We start from the raw sequence: 19751 nt of genomic DNA on the forward strand, positions 1-19751 counted from the left end.
AATAACAGGCTCTCAACTCTAAACCTGGTCCAAACTCGTTCATATTCTTGGTGACATCTTTGACTGATAGAGGCCTTTCAGGCACAGGACGCTAGAAGGGTTTATGTGCTCATAGGGGTTTTCCTGTTTCATGCATCCCGGACTCTGCTCAGCCCTTCACACCCATGGGACACTGTGCTACCCTCCAAGCCAGTGACTGATCCGACTGTTTAATCAGTCGCCACAACTGGACGCTTTTCCTCATGTGAACTCGGTCCCTTCACAGTTACCATTACAAGGGATTCAAGCCAAGGCAAGCTGGTCACACTGATTGTGCAGTGTGGGCCAAAGCTTCATCTTCTAAAGACCAAAAACTGCATTAGATGTATTCACGACCTTCATCTCTCTGTCTCTTAAAGACCAAGTGTGCTAGTTAATCCATTTGATTATACCATACTGACAGTTTCCGGTGAAGGTTATAATTAATCTTCACTATCAAAGATCATGTGATCAGGTGTACCTGGTACCCATCTATGTTTAATAAAATAATTTGGGGGGTGCCTGTTTCCTTCCAACAATACATTTTACAAGGTTATTTGGAGACAGAGATTATTGTAAATCTACCTGGAAATGAATTTTATTGACACAGCTGTGTACCAGGAAAGCTAGATTTACCTTGTACTGGTGTATACATTGTCAGTTACTTATTTTTCTTATCTTTATACTTTACTCACTTTACACTGTTTTATTAGAGATCCCCTCCCCCAATTGTTTGTACCTCAATTCCAATATGACTAAAAACTTTAAAGCAGTCTCAGAGTTTTCTATGTATTTTGTAATATTATTTTCCAAATCGCATTTCTTACTCTTTTATGCATAAAGGCGTTGCTCTGCTGCCATTTGTTGACGAGCGTCGACTGAGAGCTGCCCTGGAAGAGGTCTACCCTGACCTCACTCCTGATGAAAGTAAGCATTATGATTCTTCATGATGTTGAGCCTGCTTTCATTAAGGTTTTCAGCATTAATGTGCTTGTTTAATGTTCAGCTAAATCTCAAAAGAACCGTCTTTAATAGGTGGCTGCCATTAATTGTTACACTGAAGAAGCATTTGCTTGGTGAATGTTTTAATGATAAACTTAATAGAAGTAATATCACTAAAGAGATCTAATGTGGCCTTCAGCTGAGTTAGCATTCATAAGAACTAAGACTTCATTGACCTTGGCGACACTCGTTTTATGCTGAAATACACGCATTTTCCTGTTTGACTGCCCCTTCAGTGTTGCTTTGGTCACCATTTATCAAACTTCTTTTTTGCAGTTCAGAGGAACAGTCTTGGTAGTGATCTGCTGTTTGTGGGAAGGTCCCATCCCCTTTCAGACTTTTTAAAGGAGTTATATCAAACAAATTCAGAAGAGGTAAAAACTGGAATCTGTTTAAAATGATACAGTACTTTTTTTTTCTAATTATGTAGATGCTGAAATTGTTTAATTTTTTAGAGTGTGGAGATGTCTCCAGAGCTGTGTCATGGGATCTCTGGAACTCTCACTTTGGATGAAGACCCAGTTCTTCCAGATAAGTAAGGACCATCTTATGACTTAATATTTATAATGCACCATTGCTAATTTTCTTAAAAAGGTAAACCAAAAGGATGGCCTAACAGTCTTGTTTCATCTTATTTTAGGCCAGTGCGATCCCCCATTCCAGTGTTGCGAGATGTTGTTGAAAACAGTGCAATAGGGTAAGGATTCGTTGCTTGTTTTTTTTAGATGAAACTGTTGCATTAAAACTTGTTCAGGGTTTCTACACAATAGGAAGTTGTGGACCCCTCTGACCTTTCTGTGCTATCAGTGAGGGCTGGCCAGTATCTTAAACTTGTTTTCTGTGCTTTGGAATAAGACTGGAAAAATGGAGATTCTCTGAAATGTACAGTCACTTTATGTATCAAGGTTCTTTGTTTCTCTTTTATGTTCCTTCTGTAGTTGACAGGGTGATTAGAGTTGGGCATTTGTATTTTTACAAGTTATATAGGGAAGACAAAATGGGGGAATTTGGGATTTAAAAAAAACAGCATGATGGATTAGATTTCAGTTTTCATTGCCATTAAAATGCTAGCATACCTGTCCCAAACTATGTGCCTTGTTTATGAATTTTTATTTGTAAGTGAATGAATACAGACACATCTAGCTCTGATTAAAATTGATTGTTATGCATGCATTTTAATGTTTAGCCAAAAAAATGGTGTGATAATCCTATAGATGTCTTGCTTTACATTTGTTAATTGTGTTTAATAATTTTGTAAGCAATTTACTTGTTTTCTGTGTGTGTGCGTAATATGCTTTGTGCTGTTGCTGTAATATATTAAAGCTTTGGAAACAATAGCGACAACAAAGGCCAGACCTTAAGAGGACAGTAGTTATTACCTCTAAATAGCTCTGCATTCATTCATTGTTTTTCTGAATCATATCTTGCCAACAACCAGGTAGTATCTGGTATTGACAATGTAGGTCAGTGGCAGGTATGTTGTTAACTATTGAGCTGCACCCAGGGATTATGTTTTTTCAGACAGTTTCAGAAAGATTCTTAAATTTGTAGTCCCCAGTCTTTTTAAACAAGATCTAGATTATAAGTAGCACTCGCCAATTAGTGTGACACCTGTGACTGTACTCTGTCTGTCTTTGCCAGTCTCTTACAGTCTATCAGATGACATCTCTAACACAAGTCCTGTATTTGGATTTGGCAAGCCATTGAGGTCTGTGGTATGCACAGGATGTCAGAAGTGGATAGGTCCTAGGTTTCAGCTTTAAGTTTCTATCTCCATGTCAAGTCCCCTGCTTTGCTTAATTACCTGCTGACAGTTTGCTGTCAATTCATGTCCACCTAAAGGGCTTAAGAGACGCATAATTGGTCTGCCAAGTCCATCTTGTGTAAATTTTTTACTCCTGTTTGTTCAGAATTCACAGTATTTTTGGACAGAAGCCTTTCTCTTTGACATTTTGTGAGATATTCTGCAGATTTTGGAAGTGCTCTGTTGTTCTGTTGTTTTTAACTGTGAAGACCACAGACCTAGATTCATCATGTGTGAGACGTCTCTATCTACCCCTGCAGTTTGCAGATTAGTTCATTCAACTGTTCATTTGCTGTTCTGTCTGTAAGAATCCCCAGATTCCCCAGATTCTTACAGAATTCCTGTTCTGAGTGGAGGTTTAGAAAAGAGGAATGGTGTTTTCCAACTGATTTGTATCTCACTTCTTAGTGGAATCATGAATCATGGTGTAAAATGTTTTTTGCTTTCATTTGACTTGTGATGCCAGTGCAAAGTTCCATTTTTTGTCTTGAGGCTAAATTCTTTTGGCTAATGAGTCAAATACTCATCTTTAAAATTGCTACTCATTCATCATCTATGCTTTACATTATTCTTATTCTGAATTATTAATCTTTGAAAAATGTGAAAAAATCCAAACTCAAATTTTGACAACAGCGGCAATCGTGAGAAACCAGTAGTCAGTACAGTGGTTGCCTCATAGATGGATAATTTGTTGTTTTAAACATGTGTTTAATTGGCCTGTACGCTGAAATGTAGCCTTTTTTTAAACTATCTGGGATTTTTGCACTTGAAACCCACAGTCACAGTTTTAACTCCAACTACCCGTTCAGAAGCTTGTCTTTTCCTCATTAGGCTTTTATTTTTCTCAATGTTAAGATCAACTATCAACTATTCAAGCCACCAAGATCGACAGTTTTTTGCCTGTACCTTTTGATGTCTAGTCTTTTTGAGAGCAGATGTATGGATTTGGCTAGCCTTTAACATTGTCCTTTAGTTAGTCAAAAGATATAACCAAAAACTTCACTTATAATTTGCAATATTGAGGGACTTTGTGAAATTTAAACTTTAATCTTTTTATTGCACCATTCTGATTAATTTCATTTTATTTTAGAGGATTAAAATATACCTCCATTTACATTTTTTATTTGTAAGTTTTTCCAGTTTTCTTCATAAATCTTTCTTGCCTTAAATTCCTATAAATAATTAATCTTGTCTTCACAGAATTAAATTCAAGGATCCACAATATAAAGAGGGTTTTGTGTTTAAGGCGACAGTCCTCCCAGGAGCGAAGTAAGGATTTTTTTTTTTAATTTTAGGTAAACCATTTTACAAAGCAGTCAAAACTATCTGTGGGGCCAGCTGCATGGAGAACCCAGATTAAACTCCTTGTCGGGAAGCAATTAAAAAGTTAGACAACAGTTAAAAGCATAGAATTTAAATAGAAAAAACAGTCATAAGACTTCTTTTAGGTTATTATGTGCGATTTTGGTAACCAGACACATTCCTGGGATTAGAGCAGTGGTTCCTAATCCTGTTCCTTGTGACCCACACACCTTCTGGTGTTCATTACATCCCACCTTAATTAGATAATTGAAGCCTTAATTGATCTAAAAAGTAGCTTCATTGGAATATTTGCGCTCTGTTTCTAGTCATACGTTTGGGATTTTACTTCTCTTACAAGATACAACAATTAAAGCTCTCGCATGTTTCAGAGATGGGAACAAACAGTTCAAATTAATTTTATTATTATTAGGTCAGTGAAGGGTTTGATGGTGTAACTGAGGGCTCGTCTGGAACAAGAACCAACAGGTGTGTGAATCACCAGCACCATGATAGGGAACCACTTGTTTTAAGAAATGTCCTCAATCAGCAGGCTAAAGAACAGAAACGTTATAGTCTTGAACAGAGAAGACTACAAGGAGAAGTGGGAGAAGTGATCTAAGTGTTTAAAATCCTCAAAGGCACTGACAAAGTCAACCCAGTGAATTTCTTCAGAATGAACAGTGTAATACAAGCCAGACGGCACCCAAGGAAATTACGTGGAAGGTTATTTAAAACCTAAGGACAGGAGGAACATCTTTACACAGAGGGTAATGGGAGTATGGAGCAAGTTACCCAGCCATGTTTTTGTAAATTGATACCCCTGTTTCTTTCAAGAAGCTGGTCAATAAGATCCTTGGATCAATTAAGTACTAAGTACCTTACGGGCTAGATGGCCAGGATGGCTTCCTCTTGTCCAGAACATTTTTTAAGATCTTAAATTGTAAATCGCATATTACATGACTTCATCATCTGACTAATGTGAACGGTGACGATAGTTGTCTTCAGTAAGATGACATCAGTGCTGTTTAAAGTTTAAATGCCTTTTTTTATTTTGCCTTGAAGGTGTTTTATGGATTTTGCTCTTAATTTATCTGATAGTTGTGTAAATTTGCAAATAGCAGTTCTATGAAGTGTGATCCTTGACCAACTGTTTTTTACACGTCCTTTAAGAATACCTGCTAAAGTCCTCAAACCTGGGGACTGGGAAAAGTCCAACCGCGGTCCTTGGAGACCTCAGCTTGGATTTAACCCAGACAGACGGCCAGCCCACTTGGATCAGTCTGCATTCAGAGCATTAAGGTATGGATCTCACGGAACGGTTAAGTGAACAGCTGAATATACGCTTTCTTCTTAACATTCTCCAGACAGCAAGACTTTGCTCTGATATTTGCCCTATATTTGTTTCTGAATACAGAAATTCAAAATTCTTCATCTCCCAGTATCTCAAATCTAGGTCAAATATAATCTGAAAATGGTGTTTAATACCTTCGGTACTTTCGTTGTTGAAGTAGAAGTGTTTTCTGCCTTGGTTCCTTGCCTTGTTGTGTTGTTGGAACTGTATTGCCCTGGTCTGTGATGATGGTCATTTCCAAGCGGATTTTCCAGTCCCTGTGTTTTTGGTGCATGATTGTATGGGTGCCTGATGTCCATCTGCCCCTCCTGTTATGGAAAATTGGAGTCAGTGCTGCACTGGACACCTCAAGCCTGTGCAGCAGAGCGCAAGGCCCCATGGCCTTCTCCATCTCTTTACACTTTAGAGGGAAATTTGTGCATCTACGTGCGTTAGATGGAGCATAATACTTTGTATTATATATAGGTAACTTATATTTTTTGTTACATCATCCCAACATCCTGTCCCAGTGGCCTGCTTGCCTCCCGGGAATGATTGGATGCTTGCAAGGGGGCCAGTGAGCCAAGCTGCTACTAGTTTCCCTGAGCTGCCAGTGAAACGCTGTGGCTGAAGTGCTTCACCCACTGATGAGGTCAGGGACCGGGGTGACAGTAAAAAAGTGTCCACCCCCGTCTCTGATCCTGTCTGCTTTCAGGGACACATTTTAGGGAATTAAAACATAAAAACATGTTGTTGAAGCAAAAAGGTACACAGCCCTCCAGGAGTCCTTCATACAATTACGTTGTTTGGTTATATCCTCGCCAAAAGAAAACAAATTTTCATAATTCCGCTCAGTCACTCACACCTGAAGAAGGGTTCTCATCGGATTTCTTTTCTTTCTTCTTTTCAGTATAGAATGTGTTTGGTGCGGCTCACACATAGACATAATTCCCCTCCATGTCCACCTTAAGTTGTATCAGAAATAATTGGGGTTAAGTTAAAGATAATTTATGTTTGGCCTGTGTGATAACAGTGCATGTAGTGCTTTCTGTCAGAGGTGGTTAACCTGTAAACTCTTAACGGTATAAAGGTAAAAAATTCAAGCATCAATTTTCACATGTATATTGTAGTGATAACTTAATAACAAATGAAAATAGAAAAACTTGTTCTAAATTAAATTGAGGACTGGCATCACAGGAATGGCCCCCTGCATTAGTTAGTGCTGCGTTTGTGCCGTTGAAAGTAACTTGCCAGCTGCTTTCGTTCCTGAGATATAGCGCCTTGTTTTTCGGGTGATCGTGTGACCATACAGTGGTGAGAAAAAGTGTTTGCCCCCTTCCTGATTTCTTATTTTTTTGCATGTTTGTCACACTGAAATGTTTCAGATCATTAAACAAATTGAAATATTAGACAAAGATAACACAAGTAAACACAAAATGCAGTTTTTAAATGAAGGTTTTTATTATTAAGGGGAAAAAAACAAACCTACATGGTCTGTGTGGAAAAAGTGATTGCCCCCCCTGTTAAAACATAAATCAACTGTGGTTTATCACATCTTTGGAAAGCTGAGTTCAATTTCTCTAGCTACACCCAGGCCTGATTACTGCCACACCTGTTCTCAATCAAGAAATCACTTAAATAGGACCTGCCTGACAAAGTGAAGTAGACCAAAAGATCCTCAAAAGCTAGACATCATGCTGCGATCCAAAGAAATTCAGGAACAAATGAGAAACAGAGTAATTGAGATTTATCAGTCTGGAAAAGGTTATAAAACCATTTCTAAAGCTTTGGGACTCCAGCGAACTACAGTGAGAGCCATTATCCACAAATGGCGAAAACATGGAACAGTGGTGAACCTTCCCAGGAGTGGCCGGCCGACCAAAATTACCCCAAGAGCGCAGCGGCGACTCATCCAAGAGGTCAGAAAAAAACCCACAACAACATCCAAAGAACTGCAGGCATCACTTGCCTCAGTTAAGGGAAGTGTTCATGACTCCACCATAAGAAAGAGACTGGGCAAAAATGGCCTGCATGGCAGAGTTCCAAGACGAAAACCACTGATGAGCAAAAACAACATAAAGGCTCGTCTCAGTTTTGCCAGAAAACATCTTGATGATCTCCAAGACTTTTGGGAAAATACTCTGTGGACTGACGAGACAAAAGTTGAACTTTATGGAAGGTGTGTGTCCCTTTACATCTGGCGTAAAAGTAACACAGCATTTCAGAAAAGGAACATCATACCAACAGTAAAATATGGTGGTGGTAGTGTGATGGTCTGGGGCTGTTTTGCTGCCTCAGGACCTGGAAGACTTGCTGTGGTAAATGGAACCATGAATTCTGCTGTCTACCAAAAAATCCTGAAGGAGAATGTCCAGCCATCTGTTCGTGACCTCAAGCTGAAGCGCACTTGGGTTCTGCAGCAGGACAATGATCCAAAACACACCAGCAAGTCCACCTCTGAATGGCTTAAGAAAAACAAAATGAAGACTTTGGAGTGGCCTAGTCAAAGTCCTGACCTGAATCTGATTGAGATGTTGTGGCATGACCTTAAAAAAGCAGTTAAGGCTCAAAAACCCTCCAATGTGGCTGAATTACAACAATTCTGCAAAAATGAGTGGGCCAGAATTCCTCCACAGCGCTGTAAAAGACTCATTGCCAGTTATCGCAAACGCTTGATTGCAGTTGTTGCTTCTAAGGGTGTCCCAACCAGTTATTAGGTTTAGGGGGCAATCACTTTTTTCACACAGGGCCATGTAGGTTTGGATTTTTTTTCCCTTAATAATAAAAACCTTCATTTAAAAACTGCATTTTGTGTTAACTTGTGTTATCTTTGTCTAATATTTCAATTTGTTTAATGATCTGAAACATTTCAGTGTGACAAACATGCAAAAAAATAAGAAATCAGGAAGGGGGCAAACACTTTTTCACACCACTGTACATGGTGACTTTGACCTCTAGTGACCCCGTCTGCCAAGTTCAAGCGCTCTGTTATCAGCGCGACAGTAACAACTCTGAAATTGTGTTTCTCTGTTTGCCCGATTGTGGGACGGGGGTTGATTTTGCTTTTAATACTTGTGTGCGTATATCATACCCTAATCAGAACAGTTGCAGATGTAGCCTTAAAAGGTGAACATTAGCAAACATCTGCATGGTCTTAGAAAGAGGCTTTAACTAGCACGTCTCAATATTTTGTAGCTGTGTCCTTTTTTAAAAATCTGAAGAAGTAATCGGTTTCTTATTGTCATTTTTATATTTATATGTGAATTGAGGGCCGTTTAAAGATTCAACCCGTCTTTCGAGCCACCTATTTAAAAATAGTTAGGATTAGCAATTCCTGTATCACAAGACCATTTTTTATATATTTCTTATGCAAAAAAATCATAAATGTGAAACAGAACCAGGATTTTTTAAAGGGGTACTATACACTAAGTTGACCCAGGTAGTTCATAACGCAACCACAGAACAACATTGGAAACTCTACCGTCTCGCACATGCAGACCTCAGAAGTTAACCAACACATGTAGTTTTAATTACTTGATGTGATGAAAACAACAGGTTTGCATTTTGAGCAGTCCGGTGGAGTGGATTGCATTTCAATATAGCGCCTCCCTTTTCGGAGAATGACACGAATATAGAAAGATCATGACCGCCAGATCTTTCAATTGTGATCTAGGACAAGTTGATCCCAGCGCTTAGAGTTGAACTGATTTCTGATATATTTTCTGCATCTCCAGCGAAGACCTCTTTGAAAGCTTCATTTGTCTAGATCGTTATAATGATTGTTACACATGCTAGTAAAACTTGAAAAATATTGTTACAGTTGTGAATATAGAATATCACAGTTGCAATTCACGAGGAAAATGCCCTCTACCCTGTTGGTATAAGGAGGTCACCCAATGAAACTTTTTTGGCTGCAAAATTAAAGTGAGTTTTAACACATCAAATCTCCCATAAGAAATTAAAAATACATGAGAATGAAGAATTAGAAAAGATTAGTGACTCAGTGGATAAAAAATATTAGTGATGAAAGAGTGGACGAAACTGATACCCAAGCTCAGCTTGAGCCCAGTACTCCAAACATACAAGTGGAGGTCATCAGTGTCAAGACTGTGGGTATCATGCTTGTTATCTGGGGCTATAGTTTTAGTGAGGATGAGGAGGAAGGAGGATTTAGCTCACATATTTTGTGCCCTCTATGAGTGAACAAACAAAACACTTTTAGTGGTTGATGATGCCATGGTTAATGTGGTGCAGCAAGCAGCGAAAATGAAAAGGCAATCTGACAAATAATTCCTGCCAGTTCAGAGAGGTGCGACATTCTGAGTTCCTGTTCCCGTGGTTGGTAGAGGCAAAGGAGATGCTCGCGATGTTTTCACCTGTCATCGTGGATGTGAAAAGTGATGGGTTTTATCAGCTGGGTACAAGACAAGGGATTTTAAAACAACTGTATGCAAGATCACAGTTCACAGAATGTCAGAAAGGATTCATAGGATTAGAAGATGTCCCAGTGGATGAAGAAATATCACTCAGATCAGCATCTACTCCGCCATCTACAGGGACTGGACAAGGATTTAAGTGCATGTGCAAAAGAAAAGGCCAATCCATTAAATGTTTTTGTGTGAAAAAGAAGGCACTTTGCAGTTCCAAATGCCATTCTAGTTCTGCTGACTGCACTAAGTAAACTTGTTTCACGTTATGACATACTTTTGTAATCATTTTAATTTTTAAATACTTTTGTAATCATTTTAATATTTTTATCAACTTCATTAAATAATTATTTCATAATATCTTGACAACTGACAGCATTGCGTACATATTTTTCATTCATACTTTGTCAACAAATATGAAAATGACACATTTTGCTTACTTACACTTTGTCTACATCACTTTTGGTATTTTACATAATGCCTTTTCAAAGTAGCGAATATAATATGGAAATAATACATTTCATACATTGCCAACAACTTTCGCTAAAAGTTATTAAGCGTATAAATACCTAGGAATTTTATGCATTGCCTGGATTTTACACTTTGCCTGTATACATGTACATGTGTGCAAAGCGGTGTGCTTTCTTGTAAAAGCTGTAACACGTTGTGATGTATTTTTCTTTCTCTCAGCCACAACATGTCGCGGGATCGAAAGCCTGGTTTCTACAGCAATGCGCCACCACCTGGGACTTATAACCACCCGGCACAGAATGCACAGTCATCAATGCGATTCCCAGTACCACGTAAGTCTTCTGAACAGTCCGTTTCTTCTCTTGTTTTCCCACCCATCTGTCGAATATGTGAACAGTAACGTGACAGTAGTAATAAAAGAGCAGGATGGGGTAGAAGGAAGGTGGAAGTCTTGTTAATTTTTATAATAAAAAAGGTGTATGATGTTGGTTTCCATGGTTTTTCTGTACATTTGAATACGTACATTGGTCACTAGTGTGTGATTTTAAAACATGTTCACATAGATTCCTGCACTCAGTTTTTGAGATACCAGCAGACATTGTCAAAAGTTTATTTATATGTATATTATTGTTGTTAAAGGCATACGCATTTAGGTTTCTACCCTTAAAATTCAAAGTGAATTTAGTCTTATGAAACACTTTACCTGAGCTCAACACTTAACTGGACAGAGGATTTCAGTGCAGGGAACCAAGTCTGATAATGAGGGTCTACAATTCTGGAAGGGCAACACGGTCAATCAAAGGCTACCTTCTTTCTGAATCTCGGCTATGGGTGTTTCCAACAGTAATTCTCTGATTTGACTTTGATGTGCCAATTTGCAGTTGATGAATAATTGTCTGGTTGCTGATAACTTGTGGGAGTCAAGTGCATTCTGGTAGCACTCAATGCAAATGGGATATTTGGTTTCTGCAAATCAGAGTGGTATCTTATGTATGTCTGCCTTTCATTTCTGTGGGTAAACTTGCCAATTAGCTGTGTTTGAAAAGCGATTTTTGATTAGTGCAATCAGTAAACACTGAGGCTTCGCCTTGATTGTCCTACTGATTAGATGAGTTGTCACTTGAGAAGTTGTTGGAGATTTTAATTTATGGCCTTATAGTCCTGAAAAGTACAGTAATTACCTTATCCATTTTCTGTAGTTCAGTACTCAGATTAAAATTCATTGGCATTGTAAATTCTGACAACCTAATTTCGCCTACTAAAGTGCCGTAGTAGTGTCTCCCCTTTGTAAAGCAAATGTCAGATTCCTTGTTTAGGCACTGAGAGAAAGAATGTGAATTAGCCATCTATTTATGATCCGGACATATGGTAATGGTCTCAAGTAGCAAATCGTTGGTCTAAACCTTGCTGGCATTATACATTAAAACAATAGCAAGTTCTCAATTTAAAAGATAAAATGCAAAAAGAAACCTTGTAAAACTACTTAAAACTAAAAATATTGACATTTGTGGGATATTATGAACATGCTGTTAAATATCAGTTATTGCTTAAACATGGAGCACATTTGATAGAAAGGCAAGAATAACATTCTTTAATAGATTTTTTTCCCCATTTATAATAGGTTGTCATTATAGCTTATAAAATGGGCTTTTGTTACAAAGTACAGGTTCTTATCTGAATGATCACTTCAGACCAATTTGTACAACAAAGCTGTATCTCTTTTATTCCCTCTAATTTGTGAGTGTTTGTGCATTTGCAATTAACACTAAACTGGATTTTAAAAAAGCTATAGGAATAGGACATTTCTAAAGGTGTGGATAAGATTGCAGCTTTTACATCACCTGTGAATAGCACAAAATACAGATTTCCTGGATCAATGTTTCAAAATGTGTAAGGTATTTCTGTACGATTACCGTCATGAATGTGACGATGCTTTAATAATTGCAGGCTGGAGTCCTCTTCATCAAGTTAAATGTGCGTATGCTCTAGAGCTTCGGTTTTCTCACTTCTTGCTGTTTTGTAAGATCTGTGCCAAACAGAAGTCGCATACAAAAAGGAACTTGTCATCAAGATGTTTTCTGTCAGTGTTTTTGTAGTATCAAAAATAATGATTGATCAATAACCTTTGAACAATCTGAATTAGATTGCATCTCTGCATATTCTACATAAATTGATTTCTCAGCGGATCCTTCCAAGAGTATATTTTTGATTCACCAGTGGCATATATACTTTTTGTATTCACGTTCTGCTTTCCTTTTTTTGGGCCATTACAATGATGCTACATCATGAAATCAAAATAACAGTAATAAAACATATTATTCTGTATGCTCACTTCTGCAGTGTGCATACTCTGGCTTTTTGTACTACTTGTCTATGATATTTACTCAGTTGAAACTTCCTAGTTAAGTCACATTTTTGACCATGATAATTGCGTATAATATCTGTGCCAGTGTAATGTATACTGTATATTAGGTAATGTTAATAACAGCTTATTTCAGGCTGCAGCACTAGCCATATTTGAGTAATATGCAGTAATTTCACAAATGTATTCTGCATTTTATTCACACTATGTATGCGCCTTTAATGTGATTTGTAAAGGAAGAATTCAAAGAAATTTTGATTGTTAAATATAACCTATGCAGCAGTGTGTTGTCAGATTTTGTACTGCACTTCTTAAGGGAGGTGACAGGTTCATGAAGTAAGAAAGGAATTTGAACAATGAATTTGAAGGCGCTATAAATTGTTGAGGACTCAGAGAAAGTCCTGCAAAGCCTTAACCTAAAAGGGCCTAGTTTGTGAGTGACGTTAATTCATATGTAAAATGATGATCAGAAGATATAGGTTTGAATATTTTAAGAATACTTTAAGTATTGTATGATACAAACAAATTAAATGGTTTTCCTAATTTGAATATTGGATAGGGACATTCAATTTTATTCTACTTAAAAGTGAGGAGAGTAATTCAGTTTCAAAAGTTCTCAACATGCTGGCAATATGAATTTATTTTTCTAATGAATGTTATATAGAACATATAAACTTTATGAGTTGAAACATATTTGTCCTGCAAAAAATAGATTCTGTTCTTCAGTAACTATTTTTTTACCCTGAAAAGTTATTTGTACTTTGCTCCCAAATCATTTATTTGCTTTAGTTTAGCACTTCATTTTAAAATAAAAACGTAGAAACACACTACTATACCATTTTTGTTTTCTGTTATCTGGTCCTGTTATGACTCAAACTCAAACTTAAAGCCAAACCAGGAAACCGCTGATTTGACAATGTTCCTCCAATTGCTGTGTGAAAGTACTGTATTTGGAGGGATGAAATGATAAATAATCTGAATATTGCGTTTAAGGTATGGTACACACATGGTGAAAAGATTTTCAATTAAGTCCCGGAGTTAGGAGCTTGCCGACATGGCTAGACATCACAGCAGCACTGCAGTGTGCCATGTCTTTGTTTTCTCAAAAGCTTCCTTGAATGAATCCTTTTCTGGATTGGATGTGTGGCGTTGGAGAGAATGTTTAAACAAAGTTAACTTTTCCTTTCACAGACTCGCTACCTCCTGTGGGGAGCTATCAATGCTTGCTTTCTCCTCTTCTCATGGGATTGCATCTCCAACCAGCTGTTTTAATTAGGTCTAATAAACACTTAAGCTTGTTAAAGATAATCAGGGTGGCAAGGAAACAAGGGATTTCTATCTAATTCACTTTGTCCATTGTGTGATGTTGACCAGAGACCTATTGATTTAGATTTTTGTTAACTGCAGTTTGTTAGTTTATTAAGAAGAATACCCACCATCTAATGGTAATTCCCTTGTGGGCATAATGTCTGTTGATTAAGTGAATTACAGACAGGTTGCTGAAGGATAACAATTAGAAAGTAGTGGGTGGTCCCCTTTCACTTTTGGACTTCCCTTTGTTGAGGATATTGTATTTGCTACTACACTAGTGTTGGTTGAGCCACGACCCTCACTGGGACAAACAAGCTGAGGATGGATGTTGTTGGTTGAAGAGATTATTTAATGTCAAGCTTGCTGAACCACTTAGAGCCAAACTTTCTAGATTTTTTTTTCTCCTCTCTGTTCAGGTCACAGCAATCGGTTGTGGTTTATTGGGTATCAAGTGGAAGTTTTACTACTGTACGAGCAAATGTCTATGCATGTGCTGGTATCAAAGTTGAGGGAGTTCTACTGTCTTACTGAAATGTGGGTCTCTTTTAAGTTAGTGCTTTTCTAAGATGTTTTTCATATTGAAAAGGTATCTTGCACAGCAGGATGATGTGATTCAGATTCTGTGCATGAGGTATTTGTCACACGGTGATTTTTCATTTTCTTGTTCCATGTGTTACATGTGTAACACTTCTGATCATGAGAGGTCCTGTATGAAGAATTTTAAAATTGCAGTGTATTTTCTGCTATTTTCTAGTTTGTAAAATAAATGGCTTCAAAGTCCATAAATGCACAGTTAAATTATGGTATTGCTTTAAAAAACTTGGCATTATTTTATAATTTAGGCTTTAAAGATGAAGATGGAGATCAAACAGTAGTAAGACCTGTAGTCTTTGTTAAACAACAGAAATTAACAGCATTTTTCATCTAATAAGTATTTCTCACTGACTTACATCTTGGGATTTTCAGTTAATGGTTTTAACACTTACATCTTTCACTTTAAAAACTTAATTCACTGCTTTTATCTCAATTATCATTTTATCATACCATTTTTAATTCATTTGGAAGTAGTGCCACAGAGCATTTAAAAAATATATACTAGAAATGAAAAGGATCCAGTTGTAATAACAATAGTGATCTTTAGTCAGCAAAAATAATGAAGAATATTTGTTTTATTAATGTATTTCGTAGGCTCAGTGTGTCATGTTTTTTTCTGCTGTTACTAACTCCTAATGTAACAGTTTACTTACAAAGGGTAAAGCCATTACTTTCATTATAGTATTTATTTAGTGTATCACCTGGTACCTGGATAATACTGGAAGAGCACAGTATGGCTAAGAAAATACAATTTCATGGACTTTGTGCTGAACCTGTTAACCTTCTTGGAAAATGCAACAGATTTTATACTGACATTAGACTGAATGCATTTCTCTTCAAAATATCCCATCTTGTGAGTAGTCTCAGCTGCACATAATCTTTAGCTTTCATTCGCGCAACAATCAGCCCATCTCTTGTCTTTTTTAGTCTTAATCGTGTCCCAAAATGTTATTGCACTTTTTTTTTCTCCTCAGTCTTCTGTCAAGCGCACCTTCTAGGATTTCAGTCAGGTTGATGCAAAGGGGTTGTTCTAAAAACCTACTGACAGTGAGAATAGGGTTTGTCTCGCTGCATGTTAATAAATACTATATTGAAAATCCAACTGTTCACCCACAAATAGACTTCCCTACAGCACTGCTTCATGGAGGAGGGTTGAACAGTAATGTCATTTTTCAGCATGTCTTGTTTGTACATTCCCAATAGAATCTTAAGTCTCTATCTTGCCACCTCTGTTTTTTCTGTCGACCCTACACAATACTGCCCATATTCCTCTATAGGCAAAGCTGTAAAATTCAGACTTTCGTGCATATATCAATTTGTCTCTATTTCTTAAATAATAACAAGCTTTATTTTATATAGCGCCTTTAAAGGTGGCGTCTCAAAGCGCTTTACAGAATGGCAACAACAACAACAATTAAAAATAAACAAAAAATCCACAAGATAAACACGATGAGAAAACACAGAGGAGACAGTAGATGGTGGTACTCAATACAGTAGGAGCAGAGGGGTAAAGAGTGGAACCAGTTAAGTATAGGCTCTTCTAAAGAAGAAGGATTTGAGTCTGGATTTGAAGGAGTTTAGAGAAGGTGACTCTCTGATATCCTTGGGGAGAGATTTCCAGAGCTTGGGGGCATAACAGGAGAAGGCCCCGTCACCCATAGAGTGTAGATGGGCTTGGGGGACAGTTAGGAGACCAGAATTAGAAGAGCAATGTAAATAAAATAGGCGTTCAATTTTCTGCCATATCTGTTTTAGTTTGCATCCATACCATTTTCTGTTTGGGTTATCCATGATGTGAAACCTCTACACAGCTTGACTCGTATTCAGTGCCTAACGCAGAGCTTCCCGAATCCAGACGCAGAGCACCAGGCGAGCTGGTTTCGTGGGTTTCCTTAAAGCAAAGTGCTGGCGTGTCTGCAGAGTGTTTCAGTCCAGCTGGGCTCTTCACTTGAATCAGCTCATTACTGGCTTGATTGGTCCAATTTAACAGCTTGTCCCAGCTCTTCAGTCGCTAGTGCTTTAGAGAGACCTGGAAAACCTGCAAAACGTTGATTTGCTAAAAATGAGTCTTGTTTTTTTGTCAGTGCACCAAGAGTATAGGTGGTACAAATAGGAAGCAAAGATATATCAAGCAACTCAAGTGTGACAATGCCTGAAGTAACTGCAGTTACTTCCTTTCATGTTTGAAAGAGTCTTCCAATAAGTCTGGAAATAAACATGTTTTAGACAAAGAAGAACAAGGACAGTCTCGGCAAGCTCTTGATCTGTCTTGTCAGGAATTGGGGATAAAATAGTAGTTGGTATAGATTTCCTTCACTTAAATTGTATTACAATATTTTAGAATTACTTTTTGAGCTGTAGTGTTGAATGTTAAAATTAAGTCTTTAAAAAGTACTTCTATCAAAAACACATGGACATTTTTGAAGAGATCCTGGATATAAAATAGAACATTTTATAGACCCTTGGAAAGCTTTTCTTTTTAAGGAAGCTTGAATATCTGCCTCAACTAAAAAATAAACAGTATCTCAGTAAGTATTCAAGCAGTTTTTGCCTTCAACTCAGGATAAATCCTTTGTTTTTCTTCAGTATTACCTTAATTTGTGTGAATACGTATGACATTACCAATAGCATTTTCCTAGTGTTTTATTTTTTTTATATTGAGATGTGTAAGATTTTTATCATTAAGCTGAGGATGGCTGAGTTAATGCAGCACAGCAGGCTGTTCTGTTCTGTGTAATTATAGAAATTGAATACATTGTCTATCGCCCACTCTTTACCTTTTTTTTTTCAGGATTAGAATTGTCTGCAACTTTTTTTCCCCCTCAGTTGAAACACTCACCAAACCTGCCCATATAAACAAACCATCTAAAGACTTGCAGCTGGTCATTGCCTTGGCAACAGCAAATTGGGAAGTCTGTTTGCCGCTTCAGAGAGTGAAGCTTTGTTGAGCCCATAGAGGCAGTAGAGGCAGGCAATCTGAATGCCTTATCTGTAGAAGATGTAACAGGGTTTCCTGGGACAAAAAAAATGCAAAATACTTCAGGAATATTTTACCATGCCACTGTTATTAATTTTAAATGCCATTGGGAAATCCAAATGCACTTTTTTTTCTTTCCCTAAAAACTTTAGGCAGTTTTTTTTACTTCATTTAACTTGGAGAACATGTATATTCTTCCAGCAATACTGCACTTTTAAAATCCTATTACTATGTATGCTAGCAGCTATTGATGCAAATTAAGCTAAATGATGTAAACTAGTATTTTTTTTTCATTTTATTAGGCTTACTTCACTTAAAATGCATTTCGGCTGATAGGTGTTTTTTTACCTAATTAGACCACCTATGAGGAATATTGCATGTCATCCCAGAATATTCTCTCATTGTGTTATCTGCTAGCAACATCTGTTGATGGTAGACAGTAGCGAATCATTAATTAATTTAAAATCCATTGTGATTAATTTAAAATCCCATTCTTTATATTAATGTGAAAAGGTCCTGTTGTCCAAAGAACTTACACAAGGTGACAGATCTTCATTTGAAGTAATAAGATGTGTAAAGTGAGATGTTCCTTCAGTGATGTTTAGTGTCTCTTGCATTGGTGATCTCATTTTATATTTGGTTTGGTTATAAGTGACTTAAGTGATATCTGCTTTGGCTCAGAGATCATTTATCTGCATTTTACTCTAGTAGCCCTGCTTAGTAAATCCCTACAACTGACCAAACAGCTGTTTTCAGTCAGGAGAGTTTGAACTACTTTTGTAGAGAACTTAAAGGATGTTCTTGTATCACCATCAAGCACTGTTAACCCCTTGATTTCCATGAGCAATCATGTATCCATTACTGTTGTGTTAGAATTGGTGTAATGATATGTCTAGATGGTACCTTCCCCATGTCCGGATTCCAGCTTCAAACCAATGTATGTTTACTTCCATTGAAGTGAAAAGTTATCTCTGAAAAATGGCAAGTCTTTTTTCTACAAATCAGTAAATAGTGAAAATAATATCCAGTGTTTTTTTTCTTTATTTAGCCATCTAACTTGGCTGCAAGTAGCTATTAGATCTGGGCCTCCCTTTCAGCAGTTTCCTCAAACAAGATAAGGGTATCGACAAGCAGGTACCTAACACCTACTTCAACAAAAGTGTGCCTCCGGTGCCCAATTTAAAGTGCACTTCCCCATTGTTTCCTCTGGTCCATGTGTCTCTGTTAATACTGAAGATGCCCAGTGTGTTGTCTGTGCCTGTGAGGGTTTTGAACCTGGTACGCTTACAGTTTTCTCTGTTAAAGATTTAAAAAATAATTATTTTAGCCAGTTTCTGTAGCGCATTCCTTTAAACTCAGGAATGTACCTGCTCTCTTCATTGTTTTAGTTATAATTGCTCTTATTGGATTGTGGTGACCAGTACTGTACAAAATGTTCTGAGGACTTATTAGTTCTTTGTACAATTTTCTGACATCCTGTTTATTTATATCCTGCACTTTTAACTATTATATCCTAGCAGTTTGTGTGTTGTATTGCTCCCCCGCATTGTTTAGCTTAGGTAATTAAAATGTCAAGATAAATACATTGGCTTTTTGATCTAGCCTTTAGGATGGGAAATTTGTTTTTAATGCTTGGTGGCATTTTCACACTCATGGAAAAATACTCATGCGCTTCGTGGACTAGTCATTGAAGAAAGAATTTGTACTTTTCATGTTTGTCATGAATGGTTTGATTTAAGTGTTTCATGTCTTTAACAGATTCCAGGCAGCAGGGCTCTCTCCTTGGTGCACCACATGGATTTAGCCAGCAGCAGTACCCCAGGTAGGAAGGTTTGGTCACTTTCCCTTATCTATACAAACGTGAACTCGCTGAAGTGCTTGTGTTCTCCCCTCCTTTGCTAATGCCTTCTCAGGTTTTGCCTGGTAAGGATTTCACTGAAAATACATTGATCTAAGAACTATAAATACTTGAGATTAAGAGAAGCCAGCTCCAGTTCCCACAATACTGGAGAATATTTGGGGAATCATGTTTTACTGCTGTCAAGAGCAAGGTGAGAAATGCTAAGGTTCTGAATTTATGCTTAATCTTTCTGTTTCTGAATAATGTTTTCTTTAGTGGTGCTTTTCTACTTTTGTGGCCTTGCCTTTATTGA

General features: G+C 37.4%; 1 protein-coding gene across 1 annotated transcript in view; it reads left to right on the forward strand.

The window, feature by feature from the left end:
• The window catches only part of xrn2 (5'-3' exoribonuclease 2), a 52014-nt gene that overhangs the window by 28554 nt on the left and 3709 nt on the right, over window positions 1-19751 (forward strand). Inside the window, exons 22-29 of the mRNA XM_015353553.2 lie at window positions 862-945; window positions 1297-1394; window positions 1476-1555; window positions 1661-1717; window positions 4025-4093; window positions 5297-5425; window positions 10574-10686; window positions 19357-19420. Coding sequence (XP_015209039.2) covers window positions 862-945; window positions 1297-1394; window positions 1476-1555; window positions 1661-1717; window positions 4025-4093; window positions 5297-5425; window positions 10574-10686; window positions 19357-19420 — 694 coding nt within the window. The remainder of the gene's footprint in view (window positions 1-861; window positions 946-1296; window positions 1395-1475; window positions 1556-1660; window positions 1718-4024; window positions 4094-5296; window positions 5426-10573; window positions 10687-19356; window positions 19421-19751) is intronic.

This window comes from Lepisosteus oculatus, chromosome 2 (genome assembly GCF_040954835.1).
Source record: "Lepisosteus oculatus isolate fLepOcu1 chromosome 2, fLepOcu1.hap2, whole genome shotgun sequence".
NCBI classification, from domain to species: domain Eukaryota; kingdom Metazoa; phylum Chordata; class Actinopteri; order Semionotiformes; family Lepisosteidae; genus Lepisosteus; species Lepisosteus oculatus.